Genomic DNA, 26,163 nt, shown 5'->3' on the forward strand with positions numbered 1-26,163 from the left:
ACGCTCTCCACGAACTAGAAGGATCCGTGAGCCTGGTCTGTCTGGCGCTAGAGGGTGGCTGGCACGGCTGCCCGTGTAGGAGGCCCACCCTGCGGCTGAGGCTGGGCTCGGCCCCCTCCTGAACGCGCTGGGCCTTATTTCTCCAGCCACGAACAGGGCCTCACGATGTTGCTGTAGGACTTAGAAAACATACAGCATCTCCAAGTCCTGGCCGGGCGAACCACTCCACGTGCGGTCTGCTCCTGAACGGAACTTCATTTCAGATACTGCTGAGGGCCGTCCTGCCTTTTCAAGTGTGCGGACAGGAAAAACAAGCAGCTGAGCGCAACAAAAGCATGGCTTTTACAAACAAATTTCCAGGAAAAGAAAGGAAGCTTCCTTTGTGAAAAGGACACAAATATTTCTCGTGGGACTGGGAAGAGGCAGACAGGGGGCAAATTTCCACATCAGTGAGGGATTTTCGGGTCTGCCCTTTCCTGGGAAAAAGAAGGAGTTCAAAAGGAGAGCAAGGGTCTGATATAGCTTTGTAAAGGCACAGGCCCTCGCCGGCTGGCGGGGCGATTCAAAGCACAGCCCTGGAGCGGCAAACAGACTCACCGGCCGAGCCAACAAAGGGTCACCTCATTCCCACCCCTTGCAGGGCTCTGCCGTAATGCAGGTTACCCCGTGGGGGCGGGCGGCTGCCTTATCTCCGTTCTACCCCAAATTACTGCCCCTCTTTTACCCATGTGGAAGCTGAGGCCCAGGGTGACGCCCAGACACACGGTTGGAGGTTCCTTTCCAAGGCAGGCCACTGGCCGGGCTGCAAACATTGTGGCAGGTGTTGCCTGGGGCAGCTCAAAGCGTGGGCGCCCAGGAATACCCCCCGGGGTGGGAAGGAAGCCTTTTAAACCCTGGAGACAAAGTGAGCCCCTCCTCACTTTGGGAGCCAAGGGTCTGTCAGCGAGGCAGAAAATCAGCCTGCGTGCATGGTTTGCAGGTTCTCTTTACCTTCAGGGACAGGAGGCTTGCTTTAAGTGAAGCTCGCCGGGTGATGACTTTGCTGGAATATTTGTAAAAGACACCGAACCCACTTCTGGTGATCGAGGGTTTGTCAGGCCATCCAACTCTCCCCGGGCGAGGGGCCCACACTTTTCTTCCCCAAGACCAAAAACATCAGAGTGTGCCCCCAACGGCAGTCGGACACGAAGCCAGGGGAGCAGGAGGGCAACTTCCCGTAGACTCCTGGCTTCCCTAGGGAGGAGTCGCAAGCCAGACTCAGGGCAGCTCCGTGTGGGAAGGGGGCCAGAACTCAGAGCTCGCTCACACATGCGTGTGCCCTGGGGAGTTTCCTTTCAACCTTGGGGCTCTGGGACATGGGACCTTTAGAGAGACTGAGAACAAGGAAGAAGTGTATGCTCGCTGTGGAAAGTTTAGAAACAACAGGGAAATAGAAAGAAGAAAACGTCGCATGTAACACGCACACACGCTCGCACGCACACAAGGTGGTGGCTGCTCTCAGCACGTCGGGGTTCAATTCATCAAATTTGCCATTTTATAGACACCATCACCCCTGCTGGTGATCACTACTGACGGAGTGGTTCCGGGACGACACTGTTCTCCGTACTCGTTTGTACTGGGAGCGATGATCCCCACTTGGAGCCCGGGAAACCCAGGCCCAGAGAGGGGCTGGATTTGCCCAGGTCCTTGAGCTGGTGGCCCCAAGGACGTGGGGCCAGGGGCAGGCGCAGGAGCCTGAGTCGAAGCCTGAGGATTACACTGCTGCGTGAAATCCCCCCCGCCGTGTCCCCCCCAGGTTTACGGAGATAGGATCGATGAGTACATTGTATTAGTTTCAGGCGCACCACGCGTAAGGACTCGTGGTTCGTATATGCGGCTGAGTGACCCCACAGCGAGTCTCCCTCGCACCATCACCTCACATAGTTACCCGTTAACTCGGGTCCCTTGCCGACCACACCACGGCCAGCACTGACACTTCCGAGTCTGTGTCTTCAGACTCCCTATGCCCCTCCCTCGCCCTTCCCCACTTCCCATTTCCTGCACCCCGCATCTTGCCGCCAGGAACCTGAACCCCAAGGCCGCTCTGGAGATTACAGGACTGCGCTCAGAAAGCAAGAAGAGTGTGCAGAGTGGATACGACACTGGCCCAACGTCCAGCCCATCTTCCGGCGGCTGGGGGGCTTGCGATGGGTTCTCTTCTGCCCAGATTGGCCCCAGAGCCTCTGGGGCTCCAAACAGGAGAGAGAGAGAGGCCGCCTAAGAGGGGTCGTGAATTGCAAGCCCCACAACAGATACGGCTCTCCCGCCGCGGAGCACAGTGTACACTTTCCTCCAGGGCAGTGCCGCTTCTTCAAGGCCAGTCCTCCCTGTTCCAAGAGGCCCTGGGAAACGTTCCTTCCCAGGAGAGGCACTGCCCTTGGGGCCTGGTTACACCCTCTACCTGAGAAACAGGAACCGCTCCTCCTCCAAAATGGCAGCTTCCCAGGTCTCGGAAAAATAGAAGGGGAGACCCCGTTTAGCCAGAGCACATCAAGAGTCCGCCAAATGGGGCTTTGGAATGTTACATCCCATCCTCCTCTTCAATAAATCAAGACTAGATTGTGCCAGGAAAATACTCGTTCACATCCTGATTTTTCACGGTTCCCCCGTATTCCACCGACGGTCTGGATACAGCCACATTTACCAAAGCAAGTCCGTCGGCTCTTTGGTTTATTTCCAGTACTGGCCATTATGTTTTAAAGCTATAGTAAACAACCATGCAGCCAAAATACAGCTCACTCCTTACCTCCTTAGAGAAATTCCCAGAAGCGGGATAACTAGGTAGAGGGCATCACACTTTAAGGCTTTTGGCAGAAACTCCCGAGAACTTTCCCTCTATACAAAAATGTCCAAGATATTCTCCCCACCAGCCCTCGTGAAAATAAAGGTCACAGCTTTGAATAAATTAGAAACTAGCGCTGGTTGGCGCTGAAAAGCTGCCTGTGAGCGGCCGCCTTCCATCTGTAGGACAAACAGGTCCTTGAGGACGCCACCAGTAGATGGCACTCTTTGCTGATATTTGAGAGTTGGATATTGGGTATTTCTTAAGAGGGTTCAACTTGCCACAGAGAACTCTGAGATACAAATATGTCCGGGGCAGACTTGCAAGAGGAAATTGAGGACATTATCAGATGAAAACCAATCGACGGCGTTGCGTAACAGTGGGACCCCGGGATCCTGGGGCATCTTGAGAGCACTCCTGGGGTGTTATCACCCAGCTCAGGAGGGTCTCCCGCATCTTCTCAGGAGCCCTGCGCTCGAGTCCCCTGTGCACGGCCCTGTGCACGTGCGGGGCCCTCTGCCTCCCTCTTTAATCCTCACCCCGGGAGAGCTAAACTAGACGGGTCTCTTTGCTCCCGCCAGGCATTCCAGGTCTTGGCAGCACCCGTTGGCTCATTACAGTTCCATGTGTGATTATTGATCGGCTCTCTTTTGTTGTTGGAGGACGCCCTCCCGCTCAGGTGCTGGAGGCCAGGGCAGTGCCCGCCCCGGGGGACACACCCTTGCAGGTGTCTGCTGCCTGAGTGCAGGTGAGGTGCTTGGGACCTCGCCTTAGAACGCTGCCACGTGATCGCCTTCCTTGAGAAACCGTAATCCATCCTGAGATGGCCTTCTTTCCACCTCCTGCTGGATTTGGGGGCAGGGTCCTCGGGGGGCTCCTTCCAGGCATCCCCCATGAAGTCAATATAAGTGAGCTTATGCAGACTTCTGGCTTCCCCAAGCCTAGGTCGCTGCTTCTAGCGCCGTGCCCCTGAACTCTGCTCTCTGCCACGGAGAGTCCCCGTAGGATAAAATGGTAACCGGCCCAGACAGGGACTCAGCATGTGGCCTCAGACTGTGACTCCGTACCCCAGGCCCAACCTGGAGACTTCCCAGGTGGGCAGGAGGAGCAGACCGCGTCGGGGGTGGGGGATCGCCCCCACCGGGCCTGAGCGCCCTGGCACGGGCCAGGCGGGCAGGCGCCCCAGCTCCCAGCCTGGGTCCCGGGCGCCGGGCCGAGCAGGTGCTTGCGGGCGCCGCGCGGAGCCGGACGGGGCGGGGCGTAGCCGGCGCCGCCGAAAGGAGGGTCAGCGGCGTCGCGGGGCGGGGCCGGGGCGGGGCCTGAGGCGGCGTATAAAGCCGGCGGCGCGGTGCGGCCTGACGCAGCGGCCGGCAGCCGCGCTCGGAGCCGGGGCGCGCGGGGAGCGGCGGCGGGCTGGCGGCGGCGCGCGCCTCGTGGTGTGGTCCGGCCGGCGGCGGCATGGCAGGCTCCGGCCCGAAGCGGCGCGTGTCCGCGGCCCCCGCGGCGGCCGAGGAGGAGGAGCGGCAGGCGCGGGAGCGCATGCTGGCGACGCGGCGCGCGGACGGCGGGGAGGGCGCGGAGGGCGCGGAGGGCGTGACCCTGCAGCGGAGCATCACGCTTTTCAACGGTGTGGCCATCATCGTGGGCACGATCATTGGCTCGGGCATCTTCGTGGCGCCCACCGGCGTGCTCAAGGAGGCGGGCTCGCCCGGACTGGCGCTGGTGGTGTGGGCCGTGTGCGGGGTCTTCTCCATCGTGGGCGCGCTCTGCTACGCGGAGCTGGGGACCACCATCACCAAGTCGGGGGGCGACTACGCCTACATGCTCGAGGTGTACGGCTCGCTGCCCGCCTTCCTCAAGCTCTGGATCGAGCTGCTCATCATCCGGCCCTCCTCCCAGTACATCGTGGCGCTCGTCTTCGCCACCTACCTGCTCAAGCCGCTCTTCCCCAGCTGCCCGGTGCCCGAGGAGGCCGCCAAGCTCGTGGCCTGCCTCTGCGTGCGTGAGTACCGACCCGGGGCGGCGGGGGGTGGGCACCGAGCCGCGGGCGGGCCCGTCCCCGGAGAACCCCCGTGGGGCTCATTCATTCGCGGCCACCGCATCTTGGGAATTCGGCGGTGAGTCAGCAGGGCCCCTGCCCTGCTCTCGGGGAGGGCGGAGGGGGGTGTGTGTCCCACTTCCTCACCTCGTCCATTCATGAGCTGAGCATCCGTACAGGGTCTGAAAAGCGCATTTCCTGTTTGAGGTTCCCCGTGCTGACTGCTCAGACAGAAATTGTAGTTAAAGAGAAAAAAATTCATTCATTTCTGCTCTCGAAACCGGCAGAGGCTAGCTCACACAAAACCAGTACCAACAGAATCCTGTGGTGCCCCTTTGGGCAGCGGTGTCTAGGGTAGTTACCGAGGGGTGGTTGGCTGCAAATTAAATGTGTGTGTGTTGGGGTGGAGGGTGGGTTTCGGGGATCCCAAGTTGTGCTGGAAAACAGCCCCTGGTCATCTTCCTAACGATGGGCATGGTCTGCGTTACGCTGGTGGATACAGTCCTGGTGAACTGTGAGTGCTTTGCCAAAACAGTTTTCTGGTGGATTTCAGAAAAAAATCGTTTGTACCAAACATCATGTGATTTTCTTCTCTTTTTTTGACCGTTGGCACTTTTCACACCTATCCCTTGGCCAACTTCTAAGGAACCTCGCGGGATGGAAGCGTCCTGTTTTCAGAGCTGCCACCTGATGTGAGGATTTGCCTGGATGTTAATAGTGCATATAGGTCCAGAGCCAGCAGGGCTACGTTCAGGGTTGGGGTCCTGGCCTCGAAACTCAGGGACTGTGCAGTTACTAGGAGTGGCTTCTGATCGGCAGTGCCCTGCTGGTGCTGTGGGGATTATGGAGTGTGTGGACCAAGTTTCCTGCACGAGCCACACTGTAGTGTGGGGACAGGCACGTTTCATAAAGTGGTGAGTCCAGAAGGCAAAACCCAGGGCAGCTCTGCTTGGCCGCCTGACATCACACGCTTTCCCGAGACCCTGAACAGAGCAGCTACGCCGGTGAAGGAGCATTATTTGCCTTTTTTGGAGCGGTCTCAGGATGTGGATCTCAGCTTAAAAAAAAAAAACATTTGTCTGAATGTAGGAGGTCGATCTGCTTGAGGACAGGAAGACCTGTGGTTTCTGGTGGGGCTTTGAGATGAGGGTTTTATGGGACGACACATTGGTCTGAGAAAGGAAAAGCCCCTCTAAAGGCAAAAGGACTTTTTATGATACAATTATAATAATCGTATTACCACATGATTTAACGTTTGGGCCCACTATGTAGTGAAACAGATAATGTCTTTTTTTTTTTAAGACTTTATTTATTTGTGAGAGAGAGCACGTGCACAAGCAGGGGTAGGGGCAGAGGGAGAGGGAGAAGCAGGCTCCCCGCTGAGCAGAGAGTCCATGTGGGGCTCGATCCCAGGACTCTGAGACCATAACCCAAGCCGAAGGCAGATGCTCAACCAACTGAGCCACGCAGGCGCCCAGATAATGTCTTTAAAGGCCTGTTCTCTCTCTAGTCTTTAGAAGTAAGTGCCTTTTTAAACTTTCAGGTTTAAGTAGATTGCAGAGGGACTGCGGTGGGCCCACCCACCTGCCCCACGGCCCTGTGGCACTGCTGGGCCTGGCCAGGAGTGCTGTTGAAGGCGCCCCTGCCAGTGTGAGTTGTGAGTGGGGGTGATGTTTTCCATGTGCTGATCAGCCTTTGTGGCTCTTCTTCCCTGAACCTCCTTGGGAGTGTGTTACGTGTGCCTGGGTGTGGGTGGCTTTCTCTGAGAGGAAGAGGATTTTCAATTACAGAAAAGGACTCCCTGTCTGCCAGGAGGAGCACTAGTCTAGAGCCTCACTGTCTGGAAAGGGACAAGGGCTGGTCCCAGGCTCCCAGAAGTCAGAGCTGCCCAGCGCAGGCTGCTCTGAACTGAGCATGGAGAACGGTTATGGGTTTCCAGGGAGGCAGGCCCGCCCTTGCAGGGGCATCCGAGAAGGCCATGAAGAGCCACAGACAGTTTGAGTGCCCTCCAGGTACCCCACAACGGCTGGGTTCTAGAATTTCTCCCCAAGAAGAGGAAAGGTGCTCTGTTCTGCTCTCCGACTCGAGCCCATCCCTGCAGCCCCCGGCTCCGCAGCGCCCCTTGGGAGGGCCCGGTGGCCCGCTCCTTCCAGTGGTGTGTCCTGGGTGCTTGAGCAAAGTTCTCAGTTTTGCTGGTTGGTCTTTTCAGTGCCCTGGACATAATCCACCACAGTTTCTGCTTCCTAAAAAAGGCTGTTCTGAAACAGGTCGCCTTTGGTGCTTAGTATGGTCCTGCCAGTAATATATATATGGGAATAAAGCCCTTTTCTTACAGGTCTGACCGAAACGACCACTATGGGGCCCTTGTCTAGTGTGGCTCTGGGGTTTCTCCGTGCTCGTAAAGGTGAGAGAAACTCGCTCTGTAAGTCCTGATGGCCGTGTGGGATCTGGCGTGAGACCAGCCTTAACGTTATTGCTAAACCAAAACCTGGTAGCGTTTGCTTGAAACTACAATGACGCTGGCTTTTACTTTTGGGCGGAAGTCACTCGGACTGGAGTTGAGATTCTCGCCAGCCTCAGTTTGCCTCGGGCAGTGTACCCCACCTTCCTGGGCCAGCTTTCTCTGTAAAATGGGTCCATCGGCCTCTGGAGAGGCCCAAGCTAGGAGCACAAAGTGCGAGTTGGCCCAAGTCCAGAAACCTGCTTGGGTCCTTTGTGTCACGGGAGGGGCTCTTAGAAGGGTCTGAAAGGGCCGCTTCTCCCTCTGCTGCGTCGTGGTCACTCCTGCCCGACACAGGTGTCAGGCCAGGGGCTGCAGACTGCTGGGGGCCCACCCTCCTCTCCCCGCTCCCTGTTGGAGGGGGTGAGACTGGGCCCCCTGGGACAGCATGGCTTGGACTCAGCAGGTGCTTACAGAACTCAGGGTCGCCTTCAGGGTGGTGGCCCTTCGTGGGGTCTGGAAGGCACTTGCTTCTGCCTTCTCATGGGAGACACACGGGGTTGCCAAGGCTCCCCTCAAGTGGGTTAGTCCCGCACCACGCCCCTGGTTCAGGCAAATCCGTATGAGGTGGGGGTCAGTGTTCCTCCGCGGTCCTGTGACCTGAGATGTTTTCCACCTGGTGTCAGGTAGAGCATGCGCTCTGCATGGGAACAGACCAGGGCTCTGCTTCAAGAAATTCGCTTGGGCCTCTCAGCACAGTGCCCACATCCGTGGAGTGGGAACTGGTCACAGCTCTGCCTGGGTAAACGCGAGGACTCTCGGCCACGACGTGTTCATCGAGCACGGCGCACGGGGTCCCGGCCACGTGGTGGCTGGAATTTATTCTCAACACCACCCTCTGTCTGCTGTTACCTTTCACATCTTGAGCTGCCCTAGAACTTGTTCTTTTCCAGTTCAGCAAAGAGCAGGAGGGAGGGAGAATGGCGAGAAGGCAGGAAGAGCCAGAGGTGAATGCTGCTGTCTCCCTCTCGGGCTGGGGTGTGAGCCGCGACATGCCTGTCCCACAGGAAGCAGCCCCTTCCCACCCCGGGGGCAGGAGATTGGCTGTCCCGTAGGTGAGGGGCACAGATCAGGAACGGGTTTGGCTGGCTGTGGGTCAGGGCTAGCCGATGTGAGGCTAAGTCAGTTGGGGTAATGACCAGAGGGGGAGGGGAGGGGAGGCCATGGCTGTACCCCCCAGTCTTCTAGTTGACCGGCTCTTCTCCATCAGCTCCAGGCGGTGACCACTCCTGGGCGTGTGGGGTGCCTACACGATGTGTCCACCACTGTTCAGGGTGTCTGAGCACCTGCCAGCTGCCGGGGCTGGGCCCGTCTCTGCACGAGGCAAAGGCTTCGGGGTGTTTCCAAGTTGCTGGCGACCCCAGAGTCACAAGCCGTGAGCTCAGTGCAGACGACAGCCCAGTCATTAGCACTGAAGTCTGACTTTCCCAGCCAGACACGAACATGCTCCGGCCACCGGAGCAAGTCACGCCGAGTCACGGGACTGGAGCTCAGCCCCGTGGGGTCCTTCACAACAGCGCATGACCTCAAGGAAGCGGGAGATGCTGGGTGGGCATTTCTAACCCTTTTCTTCCTGGGTCACGGACCCCTTTGATAATCCAATGGAATGTGCAGACTCTGCCCAGAAATGTGTTCCAGGCGTATTAACTCCAAAGTGTGCATAGTCATGGGGTTCTCACACCCCTGCCCCCCAAGGGGGGGCAGAAATGGATCTGGCGTCTCCTGGCTGCCGTGCGCTCGGACTCACGCCTCTCCTCACATGCTCCTGCCCCAGCCTCTGAAACCATTGTTGTCATCCCTCTTGTTGGGAAACTGAGGCAGTGGTGGGCTGAGAGCTCACTGCCCGTGCTGAACCACCTTTTGTCCTCGCGTGTGTGGGGACACATGGCCGCATCTTGGGAGGGAATGGCAGATGTCAGGGTCCTGGGGTGATGTCGGTCACCAGGTCCAGGCATCTGGTCAGCCAGGGTAAGGAGACGTGGGGATCTGAGGTTTGTCCCATCCCGGACTCTTTGGGGAGTGCTTGTCCCCCTGACTGGGGTCCCTGACCCCCCCATATGCACAGCTGGCTAGGGAACCTTTCATCTTTCCTTCTTCTTCCCATCCAGATCTTTACCTTGCAGAGGAGCTTCTGGGGTGGGGTAGGCCCCCAGCTGCCCCCCAGCACGCGCCCCCTTCCCGTGCCCACGTGCGTCTCCAGTCCCCGTCCACCTTCTGTGACCCACAGCCTGTGGGTGCTGGGAACCAGGGGCTGCCTGATTCTGCACCCCCCAGTGGGCGTGACCTTCCTGGGCCCTCTCTGGATCGCTGGCCTAGGGCGCTGCCCAGAGCGCACTTGTCCCCACCGCTGGGCTTTATCCCGCTGACAGGACTACGCTGCGCCATCCCAGCTGGCCCTCCAGGACCCGTGTGCCATAGGAAGGCTTAGAGCATGGGTGGGAGGCATCTTTTCCCCCGCATGCCTGTCCAGGCAGACCTGTCTCCCTGCAGGGGCATTTTCGGGGCCACACGCACCCCTTCCGCTCTGTGAGGAGTTGGCACCACCTTCCCATCGGGCCCTTGGAGCACGGTACCCGCAACCTGATCCTGCTCTCAGTTGCCCTGACCTTGGCTGCTGGCTGACGTCTGTCGCTGCTGAGGCCCAACTGATTGTCCACGATGGTCTGTGAGTTACTCAGAATGTGGCCAATATAGAACTGAGGCCACTGCAGGGAAACGTGGGCCTGAAGCCCACCGTGACCTTGTGGCCAGCCTCGTGCTTTGCCCATGTCCGTGTGAGCTGCCTAGGGCTGGCACGGGATTCAGCACTCAGCCCAGACACATTCATGTCCTGCCTGAGTTACGTAGGGCTGCTGCAGAAGGCCTGTGGGGACACTGGCCCAGGCCCTGTCCCTGTCCCCCAACTTCTGTGAGTCCCTTGGGCTGTGTGACCTGGGGCTGGGTGCTTAGCTTCTCTGGGCCTGTGTCTCAGAGCAGGGCAGGGGTGTGTAGGTCATGCCTGCAGAGGGTATATGAGTCAGTCATCTCCTCACTGCAGGGACAGATGACAAGAGGGACTGTCTGGAAATCGAACACGACAGAGCACTTGTGCCTGGTTGGGGGAACAGCGGATGAGCTGGGGACCAGGAGCTGTGGCCCTCCCGGGTGCAGCAGTGTGTGGAGACGGGGCCTGGCTGGAGCCATGTCTAATCTGGGCACCCTCGTGTTACAGGCCCGGGGTAGGGGGTGTCTCCTGCAATCATCTTAGACCCCCCAGAGCTAAGGGAGAGGACCCAAGGACCTGGGATGGATGTGGGGGGGGCGATGGCCGGTGGGTCCCAGGCAGAACAGGTCTCCCCCCACGTGGAGACCGTCTGCTGGCTTGCCCTGAGGGGGACCAGGGTCAGGGGTCTGGGGAGGAAGGGAGGCCGAAGCAGTCTGGTTAACGAGCATTTTGTTCCGGTGGATCAGTGGGGTCATCACTGCCAAGGCACAGAGGGCGTTTGAGGACCTTTGTCCGACCTGGTCACCGGAGAGTGTCCTCTGGTCGTCGGGGAAGGGGGTCCCTGGCGATGAGCTGTTTCCAGAACACGAAGGGAGAGGGCTTGTGAGCCCCGGTTGTCCTCCAGGGTGGGAGACCGCACTGAGGTTCAGCAGCCTGCAGCCCACGTGAAGACCCCGTGCTGATGTGTCAGGGCTGGGGCACAGACTGGGCCCCATCCTGGGGCAGCCTTACCTGGGAGGAGGGAGACGTGTGTGGGCACGTTCTCTAGCTCCGGTCAGGCCCTGTTGCCTAGTGGGGGGCACGCCGTGGGGGCACCCTCCCAGGATGCCCTTGGCTGGCCCTGTCCTGGGCAGGGTCCCTGCATGGCCTGCACGAGAACCCTCTGTCCAGAGAGCGGCAGACACCAGAGGGACAGCCTGCTTCAGACTCAGGCCTAAACCCACACAGGCCAGCATCCCCCCACTCACCCAGCCCCTCCCTTTGGACGGTGCTCAGTACACGGGCGTCACGTGTGCACGGGGGGGGTGGGTCCCTGGGGGATTTGCCCCATCGGTAGGCTTTAGAATCACCTGGTTGGGGGGATTGATGCCCAGGCTCCCCAGAACTAGCAAGGTGGGGGCACAGTGTGGGGTGGGGGAGCCAGGGTCGAAGCCCCAAAGCTCCAAAGCACAGGAGTGGGACTTGGGAGACCTGAGCGTCCTCTCCCTGCTCCCTGGGCTGTGTGACTTTCAGCAGCCGGACAAGCTCTCTGAGCTCCATTTACCCAACCATCAGATGAAGCTAGATGCCCCCTGTCCTCTCGGCCTGTGACCACAGCAGGTTTCCCTCCATTTTCTTCTTCAGTAAAATGACTGGAGGAGCAGGGGGGATGGACTGGGGGTTTCCAGGCCACAAGGGAGACCGCGGGGCACCGAGCCTCCTGAGCAACAGCCTGGTCTGTCCTGAGCAGATCTTCACAGTTGGCAGTGACCGATTGGTGGGGTGCTGGGCAGTGAGTTCGCATGTTTCTTCACCCCCACCCCCAGCAGCCGTGCGGAGACCAGACACACTGAGCAACCTGCCCAGCGTCACACAGTATGTCGGCACTCGGGGGTCACTTCAGAGCCGAGGGAGGGCTTCCCTCCCGGTTGTCCTGGCTGTTCTTGGGGCAGGTGGCCCCTGGGGACCTGCCTGTTCTCCAGGACTGTGCCTCAGGAAAGCCCAGTAAAGCGAGATGCCGCCGTCTGTGGGGGTCTCCTGCTCGCCCCAGGCCCCGGGGGGGCTGGCAGCTCTCTGAGCTGACTAAATCTGCCCCTTGCTGGTGTGTTCTGACACGAACGTGCCGGCCCCATTCCTGACACCTGGTGAACCCCGGGGTCAGGTTAAAAATGGGAAAAAATGTGGAGATGCATGTTCCAGGGGTGGTCATGGGGAATTTGAAAATGGGACACTGGCCTGTTGGTAATTTCTTTACACGGAGAAGCAGTGAATGGACAAGATGGGGGCGGGCGGGGGGGGGGCTACCGCTTGAGAGCCAGTGTCCCACTTGCATGGGGAGGTCACATTGGCCTCTCCACAAGCTGCCAGTGGCCTCTTGGCTGAGGGAGCCTTGGGCCCTGTCGGAACAGCTCCCTGCCCTGGGTGGGTCTGGAGCAGAGCTCTAGACCTGAACTGTGGCTCTGTGTTCTAGCACGTTCCAGAGGGGAGTCGGCCTTGTCACGTGGTTTGGGGTCATGCGCATTCCTTTTCTTGGAGCCTAGCAAAGGTGAAATCGCCCTCCGGTTCTCCAAGTGGGATCTCTGGGCCCTCAGCCCTGGCGTCCCTGGGGAGAGTTAGGAATGCAGACTCTCGGCCCCACCCAGGCCTGCCAGTCAGAAGCTCTGGGATGGGGCCCCACCAACTGTCCCAAGAGGCCCTCAGGGGCCTCTGGCGTCCGGGAGTGTGAGATCCTATCTGTCTCTGGGAGGGCCGACAAAGTTAAGGCAGGACACGAAGAAGTGCTCGGTGGGGGAGGCCCAGGTGATCAGGGTCACCAGGCTGCCTGTTGGGAGGGGGGCTCGCGGTGAGCCCAGAGGACGTGCACCTCCGGGGGCCAGGGGGGCAGGTGCTGATAAATGAGCCCCCACGAAGCTCTGGGCCCCTGCGTGTGCTGGGTGGGTTGGGATAAGTAAGGCGAAGGCAGGACAGGAGCCTGCGGAGCAGCCTGGCGCCCTGTCGGAAGTTGGCCCTTGGCGTCCAGGGCCTGAAAACCGTATGCAGAAAGCACTTTCTTTAGAGAGACCCATTTGAGGAGCCCGCCTGTGGCTTCTAGGTGGGACTCAGGCAGTGAGGTTCGAGGGGGCTCTGACCCTGGGCCTTCCATCTCTGGGGGTGGACAGTCCCTGCAAAGCCTTGGGCCAGGGACGAGGTGGGCTCCGTCATTGCGGCCCCCTGGGGGGGGGGGGGGGGGGGGGGGGGGTTTCTTCCCCCGGGGGGGGGGGCGCGGGGCCCCCGGGGAGGGGGGGGAGGGGGGGGGTGGGCTGCGTCATTGGGGCCCCCCGGGGGGGGGGGGGGGGGGCATTGGACTGATTTCCTCATCAGTAGGTGCCAGCCAGGACCCAGATGCTGTGGTTTCGGGTGGTTCTCTTGGGCTTACTCGTGACCTTCCCCTGGTGTGTTTGACCCCAAGTCAGCGGAGGGGGTGGGGTCGGCCTGCCACCGGGGTGCGCCGAGGGCACCGAATGACAGAGTGAGTCTGAGCCCGCATCGAGTGCTCACACATTTTCGCAAGATCCTTGCTGACCTTGGTACCGGCGTCCACACAGGCGTGAGAGAGCACAGCCGGGTTACTGCGTCGGCTACGCGCGTCAGCATTTTACCCTCAGTTGATGTGTTTTTTGTGTTTTGTTTGGGTGTGTTTGTTTATTTTTTTACTTACTTTTATCTTTAAAATTTTTTTTTGTTTTGGTGTTTTTAAATGAAAACAGGCTGCCCTTGAGTTTCAACGCCCCTCCTCTGGGTGAAACAGCCGAATGAGTACATTTAACACGAGGCTGCTGTCTAGGAGAAGTCGGGGCTGTGGTGGGCGATTGGGGTCCCTGGCGGCATTGGGGGATGAGAGGTCAGGTGGGGCCAGGCTGGGGAGGGAGCGTTTGAGTCCTGCTCAGATAACCACCTTCCCAGAGACAGAGGCCACTGCCAGGAGGAGGCTGGTGACCTGTGTGCTGGTGGGGAGTACGTCCCCCCCGCTCGGGACACCTTCCGTGCTCCCCACCCCGATGCCTCTGTGACGTCAGCAGCATGGGCCCCACATGGGATGGGGAAGCAGAGAGCATGCGGGGGGTCCCGGGTCACGTCAAGCACCACCGATGGCAATTCCCCAAGGATACCGCACGCTCAGGGTCGGGGAGCGTCCCAGAGTGCTCCCTGAGGGGAGCCTGAGAATGACAGGTGGGACGGCGCCGGCGCCCAGGGCCGAGTGGCCCTCTGGGGATGTGCAGCCCTGGGTCTGCAGGCAGGAATCTCAACGGAAGTCCCTACTCAGTCAGCCTGGGGCCGGGGCCGGAGCTCGCAGCCAGGCTCTCCCTGGGACCAGGTGTCCCGTGAGGCTGTGGGGTCGTCCTTCCCTCACGGGGCAGCACTGCCCACCGTTGAGGTGCAGAGGGAGCCCCGAGACCCTGGCTCCTTTGCTGAGGTTGAGCTGGGTGTGATGTGGCCCGTGTCGTAGCAGGACGAGGATGGGACAGACACAGACCTGAAGGACAAGCTCCCAGTGTGCGGGACCGGCCGCCCAGAGCTGGCTTACCTTCCTGGCACAGCCTTGCTTATCTGGGGTGCGAGTGTGGGGAGCCTTCCCGACGGCACCTCTGCCCCTGTCGGCCGGCCTGCTACCCGCTGCCCACTCGTGTGACACAGGCCCTGGAGGGCTGCGAGTCCGTAGGGACCACACTATAACCCTCAGCACCTTCTCTCCTTACACCCCGGACCCCAGTGTCCCCATCAGACCCGCGGCGGCAGCCCCCCTTCTGAAGGTCAAGGTGCCGGAGCTATAGGCAAGGCCCTGAGATGCACGACCAGCTGCTTTCGTGACGGGCAGAAGCCAGGGGGTCCCTGAGGAACGCATGTGCTTACTTAAGATTATATTTTGTTTTGAAACTTTTTTAAAAAACCCCATGGAGAATACTAAAGCGTTTGTTTACTCGTGAGCCAGTCAGTGAACATTAAAGTTTCATCAAGTATTTCAATTCTTTTTATAAAAGAAATGGATGTTACAAGGTCCCCTTTGTCCTGTGAGCAGGTCCCTTCCCCTCCCGCCTGCAGCCGGCCTTGCCTGACCATGACCGGGTTACCGTGCATGTGACCTCGAGCCGCGTCGCTGTGAAGAGAGCCCTGAAGGGCTCAAGGTGCGCCAGCGGGAGCATCGGGGCAGGCCTGGGCCGGGCAGGCTGTGCGCCGCGTGTTCCCGACGGAGGGGCAGCGGCGTGGAAGAGGAGGGACTCTGGGCCCCTGCCCTGCCCCAGTGACCGCTAAGACCAGCACAGCATTAGTGGGCACCGCAGCAGGACCGACCACGAGCTGGGAGCTCCGGGCAAGCCTGCTCCCCTTCCTGGAGCCTGAATTGTCCTCTGCGAAGTGGGGAGAGGGGTGGGAAGACCCCAGAGGAGCAGGCGGAGCAGAGGCGGCGGTTTGGCTGTTCGGGTGTCCGGAGCCGTGCCCGCACGCCTCTGCCAGGAGACCAGCCTGCCAGAAGCCACATTGGGCAGGGTGTCCAGCGGGCGGGGAAGAGCCGCCTCCCAGTGCGGCTGGGCCGCACCTCCCCCACCCGCCCTGCCTCCCTGGGGCATGGATGGGGGGAGTGATGCAGTGGGCTGGCCTCCTGCCGGAAGTGCATCTGCCTACAGAATGCTAGCCACTTGGGCCTGGTGACGGGGGCCAGAGGCATTTGTGCCCCCATGACCGTCACGCTCACCCCGTAAGGAAATGTGAGGCTGTCCCAGAAAACCTCGGCGCCGCCCTCTTGCTGTGCACAGGCTCCCTGGGATCCGGTGGCAGGAAGGAACAGGCCCTGAGCGTGGGCTTGCCCTCCAAGGCCCTTCCATCCCGGATCCCAGCCATGTGGCCGGTGGGATCGATGAGCAGCGGACTGAAAGCATTCCCCTGGAAGCCTAGGACAAGGGGATCCTGCTACTTCTCCCCTCCCTGCCCTCCACTGTGATTACTGTGGGGCTGCCAGGTAGACCCTAGAGACCTGGGTCTCAGTCTGGGGTCTGCCCCTACCATCTTGGGGCAGGGGTCACTCTGTGCGGGGAATGACAGCGCTGACGTGGCTGATAAGGACAGCCATCTCCCCGTTGACTCTGGGGGCCTGGACTGACCACACTGAAGGTCCCCGGGGCTGTCTGCCCCATGCACATTTGAGCCTTTCCCGGCCAGGCTCAGCTCCTCCTTCAGCCCTGCGGTGTGGACACTGTGTCTGGAGCCCCGCCTCCTCTCGGCAGCTCATTTTACTATGTGGCCTGGCAGGTGCAGGAACAGACAGCCTAGGAGCCCCAAGGGACTGGGCTGGGGTCCATGCCAGGCCCAAAGGCCACTGCTCTTTGCTGCCCCACCCAGCGCAGGGAACTCCTGAGTATTCCAACTCCGGAGTGGCAGCTACAAGTCACGACTTTGAGAGCAGTTTTCAATCTGAACTTTCAGTGCGGAGCACAGTCTTGGCCTGCCTGCCTCAGCCGGGGCTCCGAGCAGTGAGGAACGTGGCCGTGGGGGAGGGGCGCTACTAAGGTGTCAGTTAATTTCCTGGAGCCATAAGCAGGTGGCAGGGTGCAGCGGGCCGGAAGAGTTCATGTTTTTCTTCTACCTGAACTGCCAGGTCTTATCCAGTTCATTAGTGCAGATTTAATTTTTTGGGCCTTACTGCTCAAATTGTAAAATTTCACTGATTGACTTTAGCTGGGGAAGAAGCCCCCCTTGGGGTCTGCCAGTCCTGGGTTAGTTCTGTGTCGAAAAGAGAAAAGATGTGAGACCTCTCCAGCGTTTCTTACCTTAACTGCAGCCCATGGAGAAGCAGCGGGTGTGGAGGGCTCGTGCAGAGGCCCTTCCCAGGTCCAGGCCCTGCGGGTTAAAGTCGGAGGACCAGCCCCCGAGAAAGGAGGGCCCCGCTCTGTGCCCTTGCGGATTCCCTGCTGTGGGTGGGCAGCTGGTCGCGCGAGCCTCCGGGAGGGCACCGTGCGCAGAGCCGAGCCGCAGCCTGGCCAGCTCGCCCTCGCGGCGGCCGAGAGCACACACGACGGAGGAGCAGTGGACTGGAAGGTCTGAGCGCTGAGGATCTGTTGCCTTCGTTTTAATGTAGTTTTGCTTCGTTGTAAGTGGGTGCGCTAACAGCCAGCTCCCGGGGTCCCTGCACACCCACTATGTCACCACACGGATGCCTCCAGCTCCGGTCAGGGCCAGGGGTCTCCCGGGAAGCCAGGCAGGGCCTGCTTGTGTGCGTCCGGGCGCATTTGTGGAGCCTGGCCTGGGGGCCCACCTGTGCCCCCCTCCGCCCAGCCCCACGGCCCCCCGCCTTCCAGGTCGGGACCAGCTATGATTGGTGGGACTTCCAGTTTTCAACGTACACTATTAAAGCCCCCAGCTGGCCCAGCTGAGTGTCGCCTCTGGCTGACGCCCCCTCCTTGGGCTTGGCCTCGCCTTCAGTCCCTATCTCATGTGTCAGAATTGCCCCCCGTGGTCCCACCACTTGGCTTGTCACGTGGATTCATGCTAACAGTACCTCACTTACCTGTTTCCTCTGTGGGATTCCAGAAGGTTCTCTCTGCAAAAAGAGTTTCCCACCTCCGGGAAGTTAGGTGGGCTGTGTGGGCACCTGAGTTAGGCTGCAATGGGGAGGGGTGCACACAGGTGAGCACAGGCTCCTTCCAGTGGCAAAGGTGCATTTGTGTTTGTAACCTGCGCTCTGAGGATAGGCCTCAGGTGTGCAGCAGGTGGGCCGTGGGCAGGGCGGGGCAGGGCTGTGGTCAGAGTCTGGCAGGAGGTTGAAATTCATTCATTAAAAGTTCTTTATGACAGGGCACCTGGGTGGCTCAGCCTTCGGCTCATGATCCCCGGGTCCTGGCATCGAGTCCCATGTCCGGCTCCCTGCTTGGCGGGAAGCCTGCTTTTCCCTCTCCCTGCCACTCCCCCTGCTCGTGTTCCCTCTCGCGCTCTCTCTCAAATAAATAAAAATCTTTTTAAAAAATCTTTATGATAGCCTAGGGGTGTGTGGGATTGTAGCTTTTTGAGAGTCAAGAAGTGTGGTTCTCAGCCTCTGACCTTGAGCCTGGAGAGCTGTCAGTCAGAACAAGGCCCAGAAGGTGTGAGCCGCCAGAGGGGCTGGGCTCCCCTCTCTGGGGCTGCCCTGTCCGCTGGGGCCGCCTGTCCCGTGCGACTCACTGCTGCCCTCTCTCCGCAGTGCTGCTCACGGCCGTGAACTGCTACAGCGTGAAGGCCGCCACCCGGGTCCAGGACGCCTTCGCCGCCGCCAAGCTCCTGGCGCTGGCCTTGATCATTCTGCTCGGCTTCATCCAGATCGGGAAGGGTGAGTGCAAGCTCCGGGCGCCCCCACCAGGTGTCCTTCGAGGCCCTGCTGTGCCTGTGGTGGGAGTGGTCCCCGTCCCTGAATGCCCCGGCCCGAAGGTCTGCCGCGCCAGGACGCACGGTGTCCTTTGAGCCGGTCCCACTGGCTGGCAAGAAGCACTGACGTTGTTACAGAGACTGAACAGCAAAGTTAAATCCCGAGTGATGCGGAGAAATGGACCAACCCTGTCCCCTCAAACCCCCCTCTCCTACCCACACGTGAGGGCGGGGGTAGGATGGGGACATGGCAGTTCACAGAGGGACCTCGGGGCTGCGCCCGGCACACGGAACTCGAGGTGGGATGGAACCGTTACCGAGGCAGATCGCGCACACGGGGGCCCACATCTCAAGTGCCTGTTCGATGGAGGGTGGCCGCCCCCAGGGAGGATGTAGGAGCCCCCCACCAGCCCCAGCATCTTGCCATGCCAACCCCTCCCACCATGGTCTCCCACTTTGTCTTATCCATGTGGGTCACCCATGGCGTGGTGCTTGGTGGCAGTGCGTCCTCTCAGTGCTGCGAAGGGAAGTACGCGTTTCTCCTGGTGGGGTGGGCATCTGCTTGGCTCTCACAGACCAGCGATCCCCCAGGGGCTGGCGCAGGGCAGCTTCTGAGGGCCCCTTCAGAGAGGGTCACCAAGAGGGCGCACAGCCACGTGCGGGCGACACGCGGAGGCACAGTGGTGCCCCGTAGCCTCTGTGTTGGCCTCTGTCCACGACCGAGTGCTCTCAGAGCCCTGGGGTGCGGGAGGGCAGCACCCGTCCCCCGGCTTAGCAGCAGGAGAGCCGGGATTGGGGCTGGATCCGCGTCGTCCAGGATCGCGTGCCAGCACAGGGCTCATGCCCCGCGTGTGCAGGCTTCCCCAGCAGGGCACCCGTGGGCCTCTGTGGGCGTCTTCATCCTAGCCCACCCTCTTCACGTGCTGCCTAGCTATGAATCGACTGTGTGGAAAGCCTGTAATGGCCCCGTATCTGCCGTGTCCTCCGGGCTTCTGCCCGTGATACCCAGAAATCCGTTCCTTCAGTTCCTGGGCTCTCATGCTCCCCTCCCCTAATGGCCACACAGGGCCCCACGCATCCTAGGAACTCAGCATCTGCAGGCCGTGGGCCTGTGCAGGGGGGCGTTCATGATTTGGGAGAATTGGGTGCACATGGGCCCTCTCTGGGGCTAGAGAGAAGCCCACATGCTGGTCTACACCAGCCTAGTAACGTGGAAGTGAGAACCCAGATAATTTGGGCAGACCGTCTTTATTGAGTACGTTCACGTGTGTGAAGGTTCCTAGCGTGGCTCTGGGACCTAATGAGACTCCAGCACCCACGAGCTACGATCATCAGCAGCATCGAGGGGGAAATCCCACCTGATTTCCAGACCGCTTTCTGGGGCAAGAAAGGGAGCCGGCCGTCATCCTGGGAGCATGTGTCAGATCAGCCAGGAAATCCTTACCCCCCACCCAGCCTCGGGTGTGCGGACCAGGCAGGGCTGGGAGGGGCCGCTGCTCCGGGGGCTCCCACCGCACTCCGAGAGCCTTCCCGGGGCTCCAGGGTCTAGCACCTCCTTGAAGACAGGACTTTACCATCTGCCTTAGTCCTCGAGTCTTGAGGACCCCGGTCAGGGCTTCCCTGTGCGGCCTCGTGGAGCAGTCAGCTGGGCGGGACCTGGCGGACCAGACCTTGTGCAGCCAGGAAGTGTGTCATTTGATAGAAGATCTGCTGGTGAAGGTATTCGCTGGGCCGGTCTGATTAGCTACAGACAGATGAGGAATGTGGAGGGGGTGACCTGACTTTTGTAAAAACAAATTCAGTTGGATAGCAAAGAGCGTTTGTTCGGCTCGAATACCTAATGTGTTTGTGATGCTGTTGCTGTAGGAAACATCCCCCCGCCCTTGCCCCCCCACACCCCCCTTGCCCTGAAGCAGTTCCTTTCTGAACTCGGGATACAGTGTGGCGTCTGCAGAATTTTGCCTCCTGGTTTTCTTCAAGACAGTTGTGTTGTTCCCAGATGAATGCCTTCCCTTCTGGGGGACATATGGTTGCAAAATTGACGCCCTTCTCCTCCCACGGAGTCCGTGGTCTGACTCTTCCCTCGGGCAGCCTGCCCGTCGCCCTGGGTCCCCATGCTGATGGCAGGCGGGAGGGCCCGGATCCTTGGGGCCGGGGCTCGGCTCGATTGTGCTCAGACTGTCCCCAGCCAGGCTGCATCATGGCACAGACCCCGGGTGCCCTGCTCCCCCGGACTCTGAGTGGTCAGTCTTCCTCCCCAGCCCACCAAGCACCCACGGGGGCCCGAGGGCTGCAGAGGGGGTTTGAGTTCAGCTGGCCATTGGTCAGCCACCAGGCCTCTGCTGGGCTCATTCCCTCGAGACCCGTGAGCAGTCCACCCTTGTTCTTCCCACTATCCTTCACTGGAACCTTCTGAGGCCCTGAGTGTGACTGGCTGCTGAGCCCCGACAAGGACTTGGCCCTGCTGGCCAGGGCTCGGCTGTGGGATGGGGACACCAGACAGCGCATGAACAGGAGAATTGTAGACAGGCAGACGAGGCGCCAGCGCAGACCAGGACTGAGGGCGGCGGGGGGGCAGCTGGATGAAGGCACAGAGTTAAGGGGACAAAGGGACGGCTCTGCACGGCCCCAGGCTGGGATCTTGGTGTGGGAGCTGCTCAGCTGCCCTGTGGCTGTGGGTGGGAGGGCACCGTGGTGCCTGGCGCCATGCGAGGTGTCTGGATTTGCTCCCAGCATTTTCAGGAGGGGAGACAGAGCTCAGGTCAGCATTTTGGATCCAGTGGCACAAGGCAGGGGAGGCCACAGAGAAGCAGGCAGACTGGGTGGGTGGAGGGCACTTGGGGGCTCATGCTTGCCACCTGCTTTTGCCCTTTTGGTCTGTGGACCCCTTATGTGTGACGCCCCACGGGGGCCACGGCCCTAAGGCCAGGCCGTCCCCAAAGCCAGGCAGGCGTTCCTCAGACCAGAGATGGGAGTGGGGTGCAGAAGGCGCGTTCCTCTGCCCAGGTCGGTCCCGGAGGACACACAGTGGGACCCGTGTGGTTTTGCTCGCGCTGCAGCGCCGGCGGGAGAGCGGTTACGGCGTGGACTGCCCGGGTGTCCGGGTGTAAAGGGCCCATAGAGCGCCTCCTCCCTCCCACGCCGAGTCTGAGCAGGATATCCTCTGCCGAGGGAGGTCGTGGCGGCTAGGTCTCCATGCGCCAAGCAGTCCTGCCCCCCAGCCCCCTGCCCCTACACCCCAGGCTTGCAGCAGCTCACACGAACTCACCCCGCTGCCGAGATGTTGGCCCCAAAATGCTGGGAGACATGGGTGTGGTCTGCACGGCAAGCGGAGGCTCCTGAACCCGGTGTTGATTATCTCGTACGTCTGGGCGCTGTCCCAACATGACAGGGGTATCTCAGAATGGGGGACACGTGGGAGACAGCCCAGACAGGAAGGGGCGAGCCCTTGCAGGCCTCCCCTGACAGGACTTCAGGGCCCATTTCAGAGGGGCTCGGGGTCCTGCTGGGACCGCAGGGCACTGCACCGGGGGGCTGTGCAGGGCTGGGGTGTGGTTCTCCTCTGGTCACCGGGGTCCCAGGAGCAGGGAAGGGGCCAGGCAGGGCAGGGGCCGGGGCAGGGCAGGGCTGCCCTGGGGGAAGACTTGTACTGAACGTGCCATCGAGGCAGGCTTGGTGGTTTTTCCTGTGGATGTTCTTTGATAAATCTTTTTTTGAAGATTTATTTGAGAGAAAGAGGAAATGTGAGCGGGGGAGGGGCAGAGGGAAAATTCCCAGCAGACTCCCCACTGAGCGAAGTGCCTGACACGGGGCTCCATCCCACGACCCTGAGATCATGACCTGAGCCAAAATCACGAGTCAGTACTCAACAGGCTGAGCCACCCAGGCGCTCCTTTTCTTTGATAATTTTTAATTGAGGCCTTTTCCTTGGGCCTGCACGCCTCTGCGCTAACTCAGCATCCAGAATCCTAACAGCTTTGAAATCACGTGCGTTGCTGGTGCTGCCCTCCGGCATGAAAGCAAAGTCGGGGAAGTCGGGCTCTCTCCCACTGAGGCCCTCAGCTCGCCTGGGCCCTGGGCCGTGGCAGCACAGAGTCCTGTGCTGGGCACAGTTGGTTCTCAGGGGTCTCTCCCAGCCTGCTCAGTGGGGAGAGGTCCCTTTGCAACTGGGATTTGAGGTTTAAAGCAGATCTTGAGGCCAAGGGGCCCGCTCCTCCGGGGGTCTCAAAGACAGAGGGTCCCAGGGACAGACACTGGCCAGGTGAACAAGCCCCGACCTCCTGTCAGCCTGCCCACACCCAGATTTTTGCCCCATCACCGTTCCCAGACATCAGGCAGAGGCAGGACAGGCACCACGTGCCAGGCACGTCCCTCCAGGGCGGGGAAATGCGAAAGAGGAGCCCGATGAGCCAGCTGCAGGATGCATGCCCTCCCAGGACGCTGGTCTCTGGGTGAAGCAGGACACCCATCGCGGTGCTTTCTGCCCAGGCCCGTTAAGGGCACCGGTCACGCGGAGCTCCCTCACCAGGTGGGACTCAAGAGCGCGGAGGCCCGGTGGCCCCACACGTGACAGCCCATCTTGCAGAGCAGGAGCCTGAGGCCAAACGCTGTTCGCTTGGCCACTGATTGCAAAGCAGGATCCAAGGCCACAACTTGTCCCAGCCACGTCCCTGAGGCACGGAGTGGAGACCAGGGCGTCTGGTGCAGACGGAGTGAGTCCCGTTGGTCTGTCTGCAGAACAGACCAACGGGACTGTTCTGGGTCCCGTCGTCCCCTCCTGGTTCTGGGGAACAGAAGTCCAAACGCAGGGCTGTAGCCCTCTGAAATTCGTGGGGCGTCCCTCCTTGTCTGTTCCAGCTTCCGGCGGTCCCTGGGCTTGTAGCTATAGCTCTCGGCCCCTTTCCGTGTCTCTGTGTCTTCCAAGGACCCTCGTGGGTTCAGGGCCCACCCTAATCCGTGATCTCATCTTGAGATCCTCACCTCCATTCCGTCGTCAAACCAGGTCACATTCAGAGGTTCCAGATTAATAGGGGGACCCTCTTCCCATTTCGTGATGTAAATGACCATCCCATGGAACCCCAGAGGGATAAAGTGGGACGAGAAGCAGAAGCTTCCAGCCTGGTGGATGTTCCCCAGTTTGGGGCTGACTTTCTCACAGTGTCCCCAGCCCAGGAGGGGTGCCTCAGGGCTGCTCTGCCTGTGGGAAAGCACGGGGTGGGGGTGGGGTGGGGCCCCGCCAGCCCGAAGGTTCTGGGATTCCCTGCGGCCCCGCCCCACATGTGGCGTTGACAGGCTCCCGGGGCCCTGGAGAAGCGCTGGTGAGCATCTGCCCAGCCTTCCCCCCCCCCACGCGGAGGCCAGGTCTCAGGGGACGCGGGTGTGGGGGGAGCCCTGGTCCTCCCAGGTCAGAAGCCGGAGGGCTGCCACATTCGCCCGGTGGGAGGAAGGACCGCGCCTGTCCCCGTGTGCACAGAGCTGCTGGTTCCTATGGCTGGCTGTGTGACGTGGGGATTCGGGCTGGCTTTCCCTGACAGCACTCCCTGGGCCTTGGAGCTTTCCACCCCAATTACCCCGGTCCCCAAGGGGTCCCCGTGGGCGGGAGGCGGGCCCAGCTTCCGGCTGTGTGCTGGCGTTCACATTCCCAGCAGCCCTTCTGGGAGGGCTGCGTGTTCGGGCTAGTAGAGGCAGACGTGAAGGTCCGGGGGCTCCAGGGACTCGCGTGCACCGCGGGTGAGCCGACGGCCGGGACCCGGCCTCAGCCGGCATGCTGCCTTCTCTCTGGGCAGCAGTGCGGTGTGCAGAGAAGCCCCAGAGAAGGGGTGGTGGCACGGGACCCCGTTAAACTGTGGGGTCCCAGGGTGCCCACGCCCCCGCTCTTGGAGCCCGCGGGAGGACCTGCACTGTGTCTGTCTGTCTCAATCATTCTCTGGCCTGCTCTTGGGGGGGCGGGGGCCCCGTGGGGAGAGAGCCCGACTGAGTAGCTTAGAGCACGGTGGCCGTCTGGGGGCTGTTGTCGTTCATCCGTGTCTGAGGCACCCCGTTTTGGGGCCCAGCACAGTCAGCGTGTCTGCCCCAGCCGTGGGAGCGGTGCACGCGGGCCCAGCATCGGCCACTACTCGCCCGAGCAGAGTCCTGCCCTGTGTCGTTGCCGTCCGGGGCAGCCGCCCTCTGCATCCCAGCCTCTTGAGCGGCACCGCCGGCCTCCACCCACCAGACGGCCCCCGCCCCCGCCCCCGCCCTGTCAAGCCTGCGTGTCTCCAGATATCGCCATATGTCCCCCGGCTGCAGAGGGCAGGTGGGTGGTTGAGACCGCACGTGGAGTCTTCTAGAATCTGCCCTCCTCCCAGGAGGGCTCGTGTCTCCTCTGCGCCCCGCCCCTGCTCACCACCACCGTGGCCACACAGCGCAGCTGCTAATGCACATCACGACGCCCAGGTGTGGCCGCCTCCCCCGCTTCTGGCGGGAGCGGGTGGAGACGGGCAGGCGGGCCCTCCCTCCAGCTCTCCACACCTCCCTGGAGACCACCTGCTGTTAGGGCTCCAGCCCCAGCAGGACCCCAGGACAGCGAGGGCCGCACAGGCCAAGCAGACCCAGTGCCCGCTCCTTGGTGCCCATTGAGAAGGAGGGGCAGCGTGCTTGGCCAGCATTTGGTCAGGAGCCTGGAGAAGCTGCGGGTTTCCCTTCTGGGCCGGCATCCAGGACAGTCTGTGTCTGAACAAAGCCGGGAGCCCTGCCGGGGGCGCATGCACGCTGCCCACTCAGGACGGGTCACTGTCAGACCCCTCCCTCTGTCCCTGGTGTGCAGTGAGGCACGCTGCGTCTCCGGGAGGTGATGGGGTGGGCGACGGCCCAGAGGAACTGGGCAGAGGGTTGATCGGCAGCCAGACGCAGCAACCAAATCCTTGGGAGAGCTCTGCCTGCTCCCCACCCCCCCAACACACACCACGAGAGAAGCAGGAGGGCTGCCAGGCCCACGTGGTGCTGCGGGGTCTGGGGGCCGCTGCGGGGTCTGGGGGCGCGGTCCCTCTGTGCGCCCGGATGTCTGCTTTCCTCCGAGGGACTGGGCGCTTTGCAGCCAGGGGGTGAGGTCGCAGACGGCCAAGGGAGGCCCCAGCAGGTGGCCCAACCACACTTGTCCTAGGAATAGAAATCTTTGCAGTCTGTTTGGGAGGGGCCTGGCCGAGGCCCCCAGTGAGATTCTTTCCTCTGTGTTTGGTCAGAGCAGCTAGTATTTCCTTGGAGGAAATCAGGCTGTAAGTCCCAGGAAATCCTGTCGTACGTCGGCAGTACCACGCCCCGCATGACCGTCTCGGACGGCTGTGTGTACGTGTCTGGCTCGGAGCTGGTGGCCACGGGGAGAGCGGCGCCTGAGGAGGACATCGAGGCTGCGCGGGCCTTCGCAGGGCTGAACGCATCTGGTTCTTAGCTGGAAACCGCAGGCGGCAGGTCCCACCTCGAATCTTATCCCTGTCCCGGCCCTTTATCTGCAGTAGCCAGGATCCTTCTGCGCACCCACACTTCATCTTTCCTGTACCAGGCTGGGTGGTGGCCCCCAAAAGTGACCTCTGCATGGAATGTCTCCAACCCACACGTGCACACACGCTGTCACTAATTCAGGGGGGACCAGTTTTAACAACTGCCCCCAAACGTATATCACAGCAAATGGGAAAATTGTTAAATTTGAAGAGTAAACAGGATACATAGATGTGTATTCTAGTAGGAAGATGGGGCAGGTTCGTGAGAAAATCGTAGGT

The 26,163-nt window shown here is 60.9% G+C and overlaps 1 protein-coding gene across 1 annotated transcript in view; it reads left to right on the forward strand.

The window, feature by feature from the left end:
* Positions 1 to 4,279: 4,279 nt before the first annotated feature.
* The window catches only part of SLC7A5 (solute carrier family 7 member 5), a 33,180-nt gene continuing 11,296 nt past the window's right edge, over positions 4,280 to 26,163 (forward strand). Inside the window, exons 1-2 of the mRNA XM_032389849.1 lie at positions 4,280 to 4,823; positions 18,249 to 18,374. Coding sequence (XP_032245740.1) covers positions 4,280 to 4,823; positions 18,249 to 18,374 — 670 coding nt within the window. The remainder of the gene's footprint in view (positions 4,824 to 18,248; positions 18,375 to 26,163) is intronic.

This window comes from Phoca vitulina, unplaced genomic scaffold, assembly GCF_004348235.1.
Source record: "Phoca vitulina isolate PV1807 unplaced genomic scaffold, GSC_HSeal_1.0 scaffold56, whole genome shotgun sequence".
Lineage (NCBI taxonomy): Eukaryota > Metazoa > Chordata > Mammalia > Carnivora > Phocidae > Phoca > Phoca vitulina.